The 13524-nt window shown below is 29.2% G+C and overlaps 1 protein-coding gene across 1 annotated transcript; it reads right to left on the bottom strand.

The window, feature by feature from the left end:
• Positions 1-340: 340 nt before the first annotated feature.
• Positions 341-11620, bottom strand: LOC119663247 (UDP-glycosyltransferase UGT4-like; the record flags this gene model as incomplete). Its single annotated transcript, XM_038072902.1, is given in 7 exon segments — positions 341-1008; positions 1071-1345; positions 3915-4118; positions 4310-4780; positions 5444-5540; positions 5595-5756; positions 11330-11620. Coding segments are annotated over 7 exon segments (1611 nt in total). The 5' UTR covers positions 11333-11620.
• Between the last annotated feature and the right edge of the window lie 1904 nt (positions 11621-13524).

Genomic DNA, 13524 nt, shown 5'->3' with positions numbered 1-13524 from the left:
ATCAAATGAGTATATATTAATAACTGTTGAAATAAGATAAAAGATAAAAAATGACCTTGAAATGAAAAATTTCTGTTTTTTGTACTGAAAACCCAACTTTGCTCGAGTGGCGCAACGTCATTTTTAATCCTATTGGTCCAAAACTTTGGGAATATCATTTTTTTGGTCAATGGCATATTCCTAGGGGGTGCGCTCATTAAAAATCGCATTTTAGTTTTTCTGAGCCACCCTAATGTTACATCATAATTGCTAATCGTTCGTAAAGCACAATAGATTATTTTCTAAGAATTATATTTTTCTTCTTTAATACATCTATTTTTTTAGTTATACTAACAAGTACTGTGTGACCTGATAAGGCTTATTTGGTTTAAAATTGAAATCTTTTCTTATAAATAAATTTATAGACCAAATGTCTTTATACTGTCCATAAACAATTTATTTAACACTCATTAGCAAAAATATTTATACAATACAAATTTGTTTATTTAAAATATTTATCACATACACTTCGTCACAATAATATCTTCCTCAATTTTTTGATAATATGACATACATATCTCTATAAAATATACTTATAAACATAATTTAGTATTACAAATTTACTTATAATTAATTAGTTTTTGGTTTCGGTACTCGTGGCGCACGCCAAACACGTTTTAGCATTAGACGTATTAATATAACTACCAATATCACAGCTAAAATTATCATTGCCAAAACAAAACCAATCACATCCAGTAAATAGTATTGATACCATTTGAGATCCAGACCTGCCGATCGCATATGCGAGGCACCCTTATATCTGATCACATATTCGATCCAATACATAGCGGTATCACGTGCATGTGTTGGCCGATCATGAAATATTGCTGATATGCGTTCTATATTCTTCCTGTACGTACTCTCTGTTAGCAACTTGATAATAGTGCCTCTCAATATATCCCCATTAATTGATTGAAAGTGAAGACTTATAGCATATCCATTCTTAACAGCTTTATTCATATTAAGATGCTTGAAAGGGAAATAAAAATTTTTTATATCTGCAATATCTTCAATTTCATATTAATACATACCTGATCACAATAGAATGGAATTCCCAACATTGGTACAGCATGGTGCACTCCTTCTTGTGTACTGAATAGACCTCCATGTGTTATGAATAGCTTAGTATTTGGATGTGCTAGTATATCACTTTGTGGCAACCATTTTCTTATTAATACATTTTTAGGTAGATCAGGAATGGATTCGTTCTCAAATTTCCAAATTACACGTTGCTTTATACTGGAGAACACACGCAGGAACATCTTAAGTTTTTCATCTGGCATATCCTTGCTTTGAACATTACTTCCTGTAAGTATCATCAATATTTTTAGGCTTAAATTAATTTTTTATAAATGTATATAGATGATCATTAAAATCCTACAAAAATACTATCGAACGAATCATAACCTTTAATAAAAGAGTCCCTTTTAAGATGATTTTCTATCGGCTCTACACCACTGTTTTTAATCTTCCGGCAAAAAATATCAAGCTCTGCTTAACTAACTGGCCTAAATCGCTAAAGGATCTTAGTATTTTTATCTGGTTTTAATCGAACTGAAAAAGGTTCAAACCTTCAAATTTAAGGTTATACTGATTAGAGACCTTAATTTAAGTTCAAGTTTAGCACAGTTTGTTTGAGGATTTGTTTCTCTCAGCAAATAATGAAGTCCTTTTTGATGAAATATTTATTTAATATATTAATATTCTAATCCAATCCTTTCTGTCTTAATGTTTTCTTGTGCGGAAGCAGATGGTGCTCATCCTGCATTACCTGATGCACTACCTGAATTTATTGAATTAATTATTGGAGATTAACCATTGAGGAACTTAAAAGCAGCAGATCATTTCGGTGACTTCTGAGACGTGGATTTCTCATTGCTTATTAATTATTTCAAGTCCTGGTGTAGACTTGAGCACTGATATACCACTGTGTTCTTGTTATTCAACTATTATGTTATTTCTACTTTTGATATATACCTATATTGTATGTATATATTATATGTATATGCTTGCATATTAAATCTCATATATTATATGGAATATATGATTATATTTTATCATATTTAATTATATAATGTTTTAAATATGTAATTCTATCTATATATTTTATTATATGAATTTATGGTTTTACAATTTTCTATCATGTAATAATATTTTGTTATAATCATCAAATTATTATTTATTTACATAGTTTATTTTTACATTTTCAATTTTGATTATATCGCTTATTCACAATATTATTCAACAATGTATTTCATATATAATATACTAGTCAGTTTACATATGGGATAAATTAAGTCATCACATGATCTACATGACCTACAATCATGTAAATGGATATGGAGCCATGAGCGTGAGGAAGCTCCAGATAACTGGATGTTTCGACATAGGAATAATCTGAAATATATTATGTTTCATTAGCTCCAAATTAGGGACATAATATATAAAAATGATGTATTATTTTTACTGTATATCCCTTTTTGTCCGAGTATTATTCCAGATGCTATGTGTATCATTACATTCCATCAATTTTTACTTATTATTCAACTTGGCTTGGATTTGTTAAATTTGTCTCAAGCCTTAAGGTTTAACATTATATACCCATATTTAATGCAGGTTGAACCACTGCTTTATCTAATAGTAATAATACTCTGTTATCTAAGTCTCTAATTGACAAATTAGAGATCTAATTGACAAATGGATTTCAGCCGAGAGAAGTCGCTATTGGCGAGACAGTCGAGACAACCGTCAGGCTAAACAGCTGGTTCACCCCTACAGTTATCGTAAGGAATCCCTCTTTAGCAGAACAGAGTTGAGATTGCTGGTGTGATTTTTAACGGGTCACCATGGACTGCGTTATCACTTTAATAAAATAAGTCTGTCTGAAGAAATGGAGTGTCGACTCTGCTTAGAAGTTGACGAGACTTCTAGTCACATTCTTTGTGACTGCCCAGCCTTGATTTGGGTCAGGAGGAGATCACTAGGAGGAGAGCTGCTTTCCCCTTCTGACATTAGGAGTTCCTCAGCGGACAATACTCTGGCCTTCATTCGGAAGGTGGAATGTCTTCTGTTCTGTTAGGGTCTGTTGCAGCACAAAAGATCAATCTGGTCGCATGGCTCTGCTCCGTCGGGAGCTAGTACCCGGTATATTCCTATTCTGTCTTATACTCTGTTATCAGGTAGGGTTCCGATACTTTTGAGAATCGTTTTTGAACTGAATATGCAGTTTTGCAGTTTTTTTATTAGAAAAAAATATATGAGCATATCATAGCAATATCAGTAATACCAATATAATTATGATCTGTGGTAATAACTTAAATTCTATAAATCCTTATCAAAAATGAAATTACAATTCTCTACGTATTTATATGTTGTGTGTAATCAATATACATTATATTGAAATATTTTTGTAAGTGACACATTATCGCTGCATATATAATCATTGAAATTAAATGGAAAATTTAATCAATTTACAATACTCTGAAAATATAAAAAAAAATTTTAAACTCATGCGGAAATGTCGAACAGTTGATGGCTTTCAATTCATTTAAATCTGAGATTATACAATGTAAATAATTTATATTAATCAAGCAATTTAATTGATTGAAATAAATTGCCAGATTGAAGCTTCTCACAAATGCAATCATCAAGTGCGGCCCTTCAAAAAACACAAACAACTGCTCTGAGTCTCGGTTAAGTAATTCAGAAATATACTTTACCATTCACCGATGAACGTGTGAGATAATAAAATGCTGCGTCATGTTGTGTTATCATTTTAAATTACCCACAAAATACAATAACAACAACAACAACAAGAACAACATGAGATACAGATACTAGAATTACAGTAAAGTTGGTAGTGAGAATTTGCTTACCTAAAGCAAAGTATATAGCGCCATACTCTGCTTCATCTAGAAACGTTTGCAAATCCTCTGGCAAAGGTTTGGACGGGTAAATGTGTAGACCACCCACTGATATCATCGCGGCAACAGTAGGACGTGGTGTAGTCAACGGCACGTAACTGTTCAGTAACAAAGCCGAAATATTCTTTTCCATTTGAGTAACTTTAGGTATTTCATCTGTAACACAGGCGGAAAAATAAAAATTAATTATTTCAATGAATTCTTCTTCTTCAATTACTTTTAAAGCAGATGTGAAATGAAAGTGTGATAATGATTTGGTATCATTTATCATTTGATTGTAATATAGACTATTTGCACATATAAGAACCTTATTTTAAGTATATAGTATTTACGACTTTTATATTTACCTAAGTTAGCTAATGCTTTTGAAAAATATGTCTGAACGAGTTCATCCATTTTTGGAAAGTAATTATATTCCCGATCCAAATCCTCGTATAATGAATAGAAACTGTTCTTCAGACGTTCCGTGAATGTCATTCGATCTAAAAATGGCAAAAAACCATGTGGTACATGTGACCAGGGTGTCAAAACTCCCATTATTTGACTCATGTGATTCTCAAAACCAAGTGTGCTAGTAGTTACAACCGGTATGTTATAGACTTTGGCCAATGCTAGGAATGCTTCTTGATAAAATTGTTCTGCCAGGAGTAGATCGTATACACCTTCAGTTTTCTTTGCGTTTATTAAAGCCACCACTTTCTGTTGACGTAATGCGTGCTCAGTAGTGGCAACTCCCAATATTTCAAGCATTTTGAGAAAGTCAAAAACTGTCATGCTAGTCAATTCGAATAGGTTTGTAGCGCCAAAATGTTTTTTAACTGTAAGTAAAAGAAAAAATTAGTTCTATGTAAAGTAAGGCAATATTAAGTAATATATTGTAAAACAATATAAGTTTTATGCCTAGATTTCAGCAGGATTTTATTATGTATGGGTTTTGAAAGCTAGTTAGAACACATATTTAACAAAAAAAATATAATTTGTAGGGCATCATTTCGATATATTGTATTAGGTCTGTAGTTCAGTAAAAGATTAAATTTATTTAGAAGCAGCTGAAGAAATGCGTTTTATTACTTCTTCACAAAATAAAGAATAGCAGACGTTCGCAGAAAGCTTTGGGGAAATCAAGAAAGTTGAAAAGTGAAAGATTTCAATTCTCAAAATAGATAGATGAAAGAAAGGCTATTATCATATCATATATATGGTTTTCCAATGTCAAAACAGCATTTGCTTTTCTAGCAAGTGAATTAATTTTTTCCACTTCCCAAACACTCCGAAAGACCACAATTGTGAAGCAAGGGTTAAGGCTTTGAGTGAAGGGTAATGTAATATGTCAGTTACCTGTTTAAATTAAGTGAAATTGTAAATAATAGATAAATATTTTAAATCTCATGTACCCGTAGAATATTCATATATTCTAGAATTCTGTGAAGTAATTTAATTTTATTCCATCTGTCTATTTATTTATAAGTAGTAGTACTTACTATCGTCCCAAAAATCATATACAGGTTCTATAAGAATTTCGGTATAATTATCGCCAAGTTTTAGATCTTCCAGAGAAAATGCTGTAACCATAGTAACCTATAGTAATTAACATAATTATTAAATGTCATTAAAAATCTACTGGAAACTTACCTGATGTCCACGATTTATAAGTTCTTTAATGAGTGTTCGATGCATCATGAAATGACTTTTACCAGGAAATGCATAGACCGCTAATATATTAGCACTTTTTACTTCAGGGGCTAGTAAAGTCAACACGCCAATGAAGCATAGTGTAAACACTGACTTAATAATCTGAAATGCAAACAAATTGTAATAAATATAAGAATTACATATAAACACGTGTAGACAGTTAGATGTAGATGTATAGATGAACTTTGCACGTAAATGACTGACGTTCTAATAATGTTAATAGTAAAATAAACAATTAACACGTTTGTCAATAAAAATTTTTAAATATGCATTTATAAAAATGTATTTTACATAAATATAAATATTGGCTTATATTACAATGTTGCTAAGTAAATTTAAAAATTCGCAGTTCAATAAAACGAAAAATCTAGACACATTAGTAATTTTTTCATGCGGACTTGAGTGCATCTGTCTAGTGTGATAAACTATATATTTGTAGTTGATTTATTTTATGACAGTTGAAGGTCATTAAGGTATAAGTGGAAATCAATTAAACTAATAAATGTCTGACCCAAAATCTCTATTAGTTTTCTAGGTGAAATATATAGTTTGGATTCACAATCAAAATTCTGTAAATATAGGACTTATGAATATGGAAATTAGAATAAATAAAAAAGAAGGTTATTGTGTCTTTTAAGAATATTTAATAAAAATAATTTTATATTAATAAATTAAAGACCTTTTTGAAGTTTAAATAAATTGTATATATACGGGTATATATGGTAGAAATATTGATAAAATTAGTTCTTAATGAATTTTGAAAATAATGAATTCGCGTACACAAGACCTATTATAATTTTCCCGAAGAACAATTTATTTTTAATTTTAGAGTTTCCTTACATCTTTCAAATATTTTTTTATTCTTAAATAAGATGCTTCATTGTTTAAATAGTACCACTTTTTGGGAAGCATACTCTTAAAATATACGAGCAGATAGATAACGCTGTGTTCAAATCCAACGAAAATACTACAAGCGGCACCAATTTAAAATAGAATTCATATAATTTGGCTATAGTAACTAACAAATTGTGAAAAAGGATATTGTCCTGGTCCAAGATCACACAAATATTTTCATTGCCGATGGACCTCAACTCCAATGAAACTGCTTGCCGAAGTGTTTTAGAGAATATAATCTTATTCGCATACCAAAATATGGATCCCGTATTATCCGGCTAACTTATCCTCTTTTTTGTCATTTTGAAGAAGATTTTTCGATTTTTCTCAAAGAAATTGATGATTACTATTTTGATTTCGCTATATGGTATTACATGAACATATTACACCAACTCAAAGAATCATGTATTTTATACTTCATCAGTTTCAGACATCACTTGGAATCATTAATAAATTTTTGCGAATCATTTTCTTCAATTAAAATATTCATTTTAACACCTTTCTCGCATAAACAAATGTTGATTGATCAGTAATATATATTTTTTAATATTCATGGGGCATTAAATTCCTTCTAAAACTCTAGTTTATAATCATTTAAATTTAATGTATCGGCTGAATGGTATGCGTTCGTGCATATAAAGTCCAGCTTCATCGGTTTGTATAGCCAGTGTTTAAAAGGTATATGGTATATGTTCAGGTATATATTCTAATTATATTATAATTGAGTGCCTTTTCTCTCAAACTGTTAATCAAAAACCTTGCAGCTAACTTTCGATATTTCCTTAGTTGTGATATTGATCCACCTCCGACCACCAATCAATTAAAATGAGAAAAATTTCCACAATTTCTCATAGTAAGGATTCTATCTGTCCTCCGTATGAACTATCTGTTTTTATATTAATAATAATAGGAGTTTAAAATCCAGCTTAGCTAACTTAATCAATTCACTAATCTCTTACCAACATATCTAATTTTCTTGTTTTCTTATTGAAAAAGAGTTTTACTTAATGTTCTAATGATTTCCATAAAAATCTTTTACAGGTCGGATACAAATTAGTTAATAACGCTGTCTATTAGACATGCAGCTTGAATCAGAATATAATTTTTTGCTAATAATTTGTTTTGTATGAAGGGTATTAACGGTTCGGTGAAGTTGATGAAAATATTTTTCTTAGGTCTAAACATTAAATACAATGTAACAAATACATTGTACTTATCTCTTAGAATAATTAAATAACAAATTTTATAATGTTATCTCCCATAAATAAAGCTTTAAATTATAGACTCTTAAACGTTCATAGTTGTAAACAATTTCTCTATACATGTAATACACTTGTTTATACATATACATATGTACATATATAGAACTTTACGCTAAACTGTAGAATATGTAAATATTGTAAGTTAATACTCGTATTATATGTACTCATTTCATTCATTTTAGTGGTGCAAAATTTACTAATATTATTATAAATGATATTTTAAAAATTATTTCAGTACACCTATATGAACCATAATGCAAAATATTTTATACTCATAGAAAAACTAAATATGGGGAATATATTGGGAATTCATGAAAATCGAAGACGAAAATGAATATCTCGCATATTCTAATTGCCTACTGAAACCATAGTAGCACCTATTAACAATGGTGATTTTTCCTCTGATCTTGAGGCTAAAATAATTTTTGTTCGTTATGGCGGTACCAAAGTAGATGAAACCATAAGCAAGGAGCTGGACACATTTGTTGAATATAGTTCCATTACGATGAACACCTGTCCTACGCATTATTACTTCCATGACGAAATTGAAAAGCTCACATGATAAGTTATCACATTGTCTGAAGCCTCGTACGGTGTCAAAACGTTTGGAGAGACGCGATCTTACCTTAACGGAGCTACAGGTATTGCTCAACCTCATAGTCGTATTAATTTCCCAGGGATACCGAGCTCATACATTGCAGTGTAAACGCGATTCCTTATAGGGCTATTGAAAACTACTTTATAATCGACAAAAAGGTGGTGAGAGTCGATGTTATGTTCGTGTGCTTTGTTACATATCTGGTGCCAAATGTGAATATCTGGTCATTAGTGGATCGACCAAGTCGAAAGCCGCATTAATAAGATCCAATCTGTGAGTTGGCATGTGATTTTAACCTTTCACACAGTCCAGTTGAAAGGACCTTGTTAGCGACAGGTATTAGACTGGTCCCACGATAGTTGGGGTAAATTGTCGGGTCATCTTTTTTCAAAACAGGGTACAAAGATTTCAATCGCTGTACATAATATCGCACAATCATATTCTGTAAATAAACTGATGCATGGCCTCCATTAGTATATTGCTGTCGGCCGCCAACATTCAGCACGTAGGCCTTCTACGCCTGCCTCTTTGTTGTTTTTGATTGGGGACTTCGAGAGTTTTTCTCTAAAAGCGAAATTGATGTTGTCATTACCAGATAGTAGTTTGGGAAAATGTTCCTCCCATATTTTCAGCATTGAGTGATCGCGTTGTCTTTTTAATAAAACTTATGGACAAACTTGATGTGTCTACACACCTCGATTTCCTCTTTCTCGCGTTTTTTTTTTTGATCTCCTGCCCCTCTACTTTCCTTGTATTTTTATATTATTCACGCACAGTAAATAAAGTTTTGATAATTATAGAATATTTTAGTTACGACACAAATTTCAGTATTTTTTATTTGAAAAAAGACTTATTTATATATATTTTTTATATATTAAACACAAATTTTAATAGCTTGTCATATATAAGTATGAAATGACATCACTTTTTATATTATTGTGTATTTAATTTAAAATTACGTATATTATGTATTAATTGATGGTAAGTTATCAAATAATTTCGAAACTCGAAAGTTCGTCAGCTAATTTAATTGACTAGAGTTATAATTATAATTGCACTAATAAAATTCTTCACTGAAGTAATAAAATAATTTGTTTGTGTAAATAACAATAAATAAATAGTGAAATAAGTATTTTTAATTTACATACTTAATCGATAATTAGCTAATAATCCTCATATTAATAACAGCTACTTCTAATATATAGGTAAGGTAAGGGTTAATGCGAAAGCATTCAAATTAAAAGAATATAGAATAGCTTGGGATGAATGAAAAACAGTTCTATATGAATGGACTTACATATATAAAAACATATACCAAATATAAGTAAACTGTATATACGACTATGTAGGCTAGTTTTGAATATAGACACACATATTCACTTTTTATAATATTTCCAGCTGTCAGATGTTTCCAAGGAACCTTTCGACTTTACATATCTGTAATATTGGTTCATTATTATTGTAAAATTAATAATTGAAAAATTATAAACACACTTTATTTATATAAAAACTATTGGTATTAAAATAACATTTTATATTCTAAGAGTCATTAGCTTTTGATGCTACCTTTGATATTCATATTAATATTTTACTTAAGTCTCATGTACAAAAAACTAGAACACTAGATCACTGGTATACGGCATTTTCTTTGTAACTTTATACCTGGAACATTATTTCAGTTGTTATGAAATGTATATTTTTCTTTGTAACAATATAATTTTATTATTAGGACTGAAATGTAGTTTATAACGTTATTTTTTTTAATCCAACTGTTTTGTTCCATTAAGTTACAAAAACAAAATAAAAATAAAAATAATATTGGTTAAACCACACACATCTTTATAAACCCGATATGAATTAACATATCTTGCTTGGAAAGTATTGAATTATTTATAATTAGTATTGTTATTGATATTCATTTTAAGTGAACAATTTTAATTTATTGCAATAGTTGAAAGTAATTGATCAATTAGCCTAATGAAACACAATAATTATTCCATATTGTAAATTGATTTTAAATTAATTAGAAAAAAATAATTCTTATCACTTTAGTCATATATGCAGTTAGTTCTCAACTTAATTTATATGTACACCATTAAGAAAAACAACAAAAGAGGCACACAAAAAAAGGACATAAAAAAAAAATTAAAAAGGACTAAACAATAATATTATTAATTAATAATAAGAGCAATAAGGAATAAATATAAGATCAATTTTTTTAGAAAATTTTTTAAATTTTGACTAAAAAGATCAAAAAATTTACAAAATGATCCAAAATGATCTAAAATAATATTTGCTCAACCCAAAATATGTTACATATTTAATATAAAAATAAATAAATAAATAATTGAAAAAAGATCCTGATTACGGAAGAAAAAAATTATTTTTCATTAAGCCAATGCATGGGTTCACACAATTGATTTATCTATTTAATATGGATTCTAATTATCTAATAATTTTTTCTGGATCGCTGTTGGATTATTATTAGTCAATCATTATTGGAGATACTTTTTAAAATGAATTTCAAAACTAGTAAATATAAGTGAGTACTTATATTTAATTTGACAGGAATTTTTTTTAAACTACATATGTGGATGTTTTCTCTAGTGTTGACATTTTTGATCGATTATTTATTATATATTAAAAACTGATAAAATTTAACTGCTGTCTTCATATAATGAAAATATTATTACAGATTTGAAAATATCAAATCTATGAACTGCAAATATTTTTTTTAAATCACTTGTGTCTCTCTATTTTTTTATGTAACTAAAATACTTTACACGTGTAATGTTCATCACATTCATAACTCAAATAAAATCTGTCAATTCACATAAATATCCATAAATATATCACTTGTGATTTATTGATTTACAATTATGACTTTGCACAAAAAAAAAACGAAAACATGGTTTACTTACCATATTTTTTATTCGAAAAGTTTTCTTTGCACTACAACACAGTTTAGTTGGAAGTCCCTTTATAAACCAAATCCAATAATTTTACTGTCGATGGACTAGCGCGTTAGCAGACTGAAAACCGTTGTCAACCGACAAAAGTTCGCGCGTAGAATGATTGTAAGATACGGCTCTCGAGCACCAACAACTGAAAATTATGTTTCGATTACAACCGACCGAAATTAAAATAAATTTACACTATTTTTTTTCTGATCACGAAAGCTTTCTACCTTAGCGCAATCAAATTTAAATACTGTTTAGTTCTCTTGAATTTTAAAAATGATTTCATATACTCATTATTACTTCAAATTGAAAAGCAGTTTGACAGTTTTCTCTAAGTTTAAATGAATGTTTTTATTAACAACTAATAATGAATTTCAAAAATTAAAATTAAATAAAACTACTGCTCTACCATTTCTATGTATTAAATACTCATTGCGAAGGCCTGTTTGTTTGAATAAAATACTTACAATGTATATGTTTAATATTTGCACGTTTTACATTATGTTAAAAAAATGTTTTATTAAGTTCAACATTATATTTGTTACATCAGTATATTAACATATCATTATAACACCTATAACAATACAACTTGGTACCATTCTACCATTAAATGTATCAGTAACACAACACAACCCGATTAAGCTATATCCATGTCTTCGCCTCTTCAGTTGACTGTGTAATGATTTCTAGGTGATCTCTAGTTAAGAAGACAATGACCATATATTATTAATTTGATCAATATGACAAGACAACTCAAAGTAAAGATATCTGTGCGCTTACAGGTTGGTTAAGAAGTACCCAAACGAAGAAGAATCAAAATTTTTAAGCCGTTTCAACATTCCATATGTTAATTTAGTCTTTTTTTACAAGTCATTTTGAAGCTGAAGTGTCGGTGATTTTGGGACTATAGAAAAAGCCGAATATCGAGAAGGCATAAAATTTTTTACTTTAGAAAGTTTATCACCAATAGAAATTCATACAAAAAAGCTGAATTTCTGCTCCTTAATCTCCAGCTGTGCATCGATTGATTTTACAATTTAAACGTGGTGTACAAGCGTTGGAGATGAACCACGTAGTAGGCGTCTAAAAAGTGCAACAACGCTAGAAGTCATTGTAAAAGTCTACAACATTTCAGCGCTTTATCTTTTATATACTACACACACTATCAACATATCAAATCTTCTGATAATGCATGTCTTCATTTCTGATGTACCATGGAGCTTTTAGTATACTTCTCAGCCTAAAGGAAATGTTTTTTGAAATAATTAAATTTTTGAAATATATTAAAATAAAAAGGTTTTTATTAAATATAGAGTGAGTAAATTCTTGATATATATTAAGAGGTTGAAAGAAGTAAGATCAGATAAGTAGAGACTTGAATATATGAACATATTATCATTCTTTTGATTTCTCTTGTACGCTTTATCTTTTATATACTTTGCACACTATTAGCTTTCAAAATCTTGTGTATGTCTTCATTTCTGTAGTACCATAGAGCTCTTAGTATACTTCTTAGCCTAACTGAAATGCTGTTTAATCTAATTGAATTTTTAAAGCATATTAAGATGGAACTGTTTTTATTAATTATAGAGTGAATCAATTCGTGATATATATTAAGAAGTTGAAATAAGTAAGATCAGATAAGTAGAGATGTGAATATATGAACATATTAACATATGGAATATATAAACATAAATAAACTTTATATGTTGATTGTTGTTCTTTACGTTACAAACGTTTTGATAAACTGAATACACTCTATTCTTAATATTGTGTAGGGTATTACACGATCATAATATTATGTAGCAGACGTCATTTTATAACAAATAATTTAAAGCAATTGAGTGAGTTCAGCTTGCATGTTTGTTTTACTTCTGCTTAGTCACGCAAACATCGCCTCTTTTTCAAAAAAGATTTATATTAGAATATTCAAATCTTTTTAGAAGACAGGTTGTATACGCATGCTGTTATTATTTTAAATTAGCAATTTAGTAATAATACTTAAATACCAATAAAAAAATGTTTGAAAAAATTCCGTGTTTTGAAATTTTGAGATAATGATTTGACATAATCATTAATTAGTTTGCTGAATTTTATTTTTTATAAAGTTTTAATGGAAATTTTCGGCACAACATGATTTGGGGATTCATACCCCA

Source organism: Teleopsis dalmanni, unplaced genomic scaffold (assembly GCF_002237135.1).
Source record: "Teleopsis dalmanni isolate 2A unplaced genomic scaffold, ASM223713v2 unscaffolded_contig_0249, whole genome shotgun sequence".
Taxonomy (NCBI): domain Eukaryota; kingdom Metazoa; phylum Arthropoda; class Insecta; order Diptera; family Diopsidae; genus Teleopsis; species Teleopsis dalmanni.
This window is presented reverse-complemented; position numbering and strand designations above follow the sequence as displayed.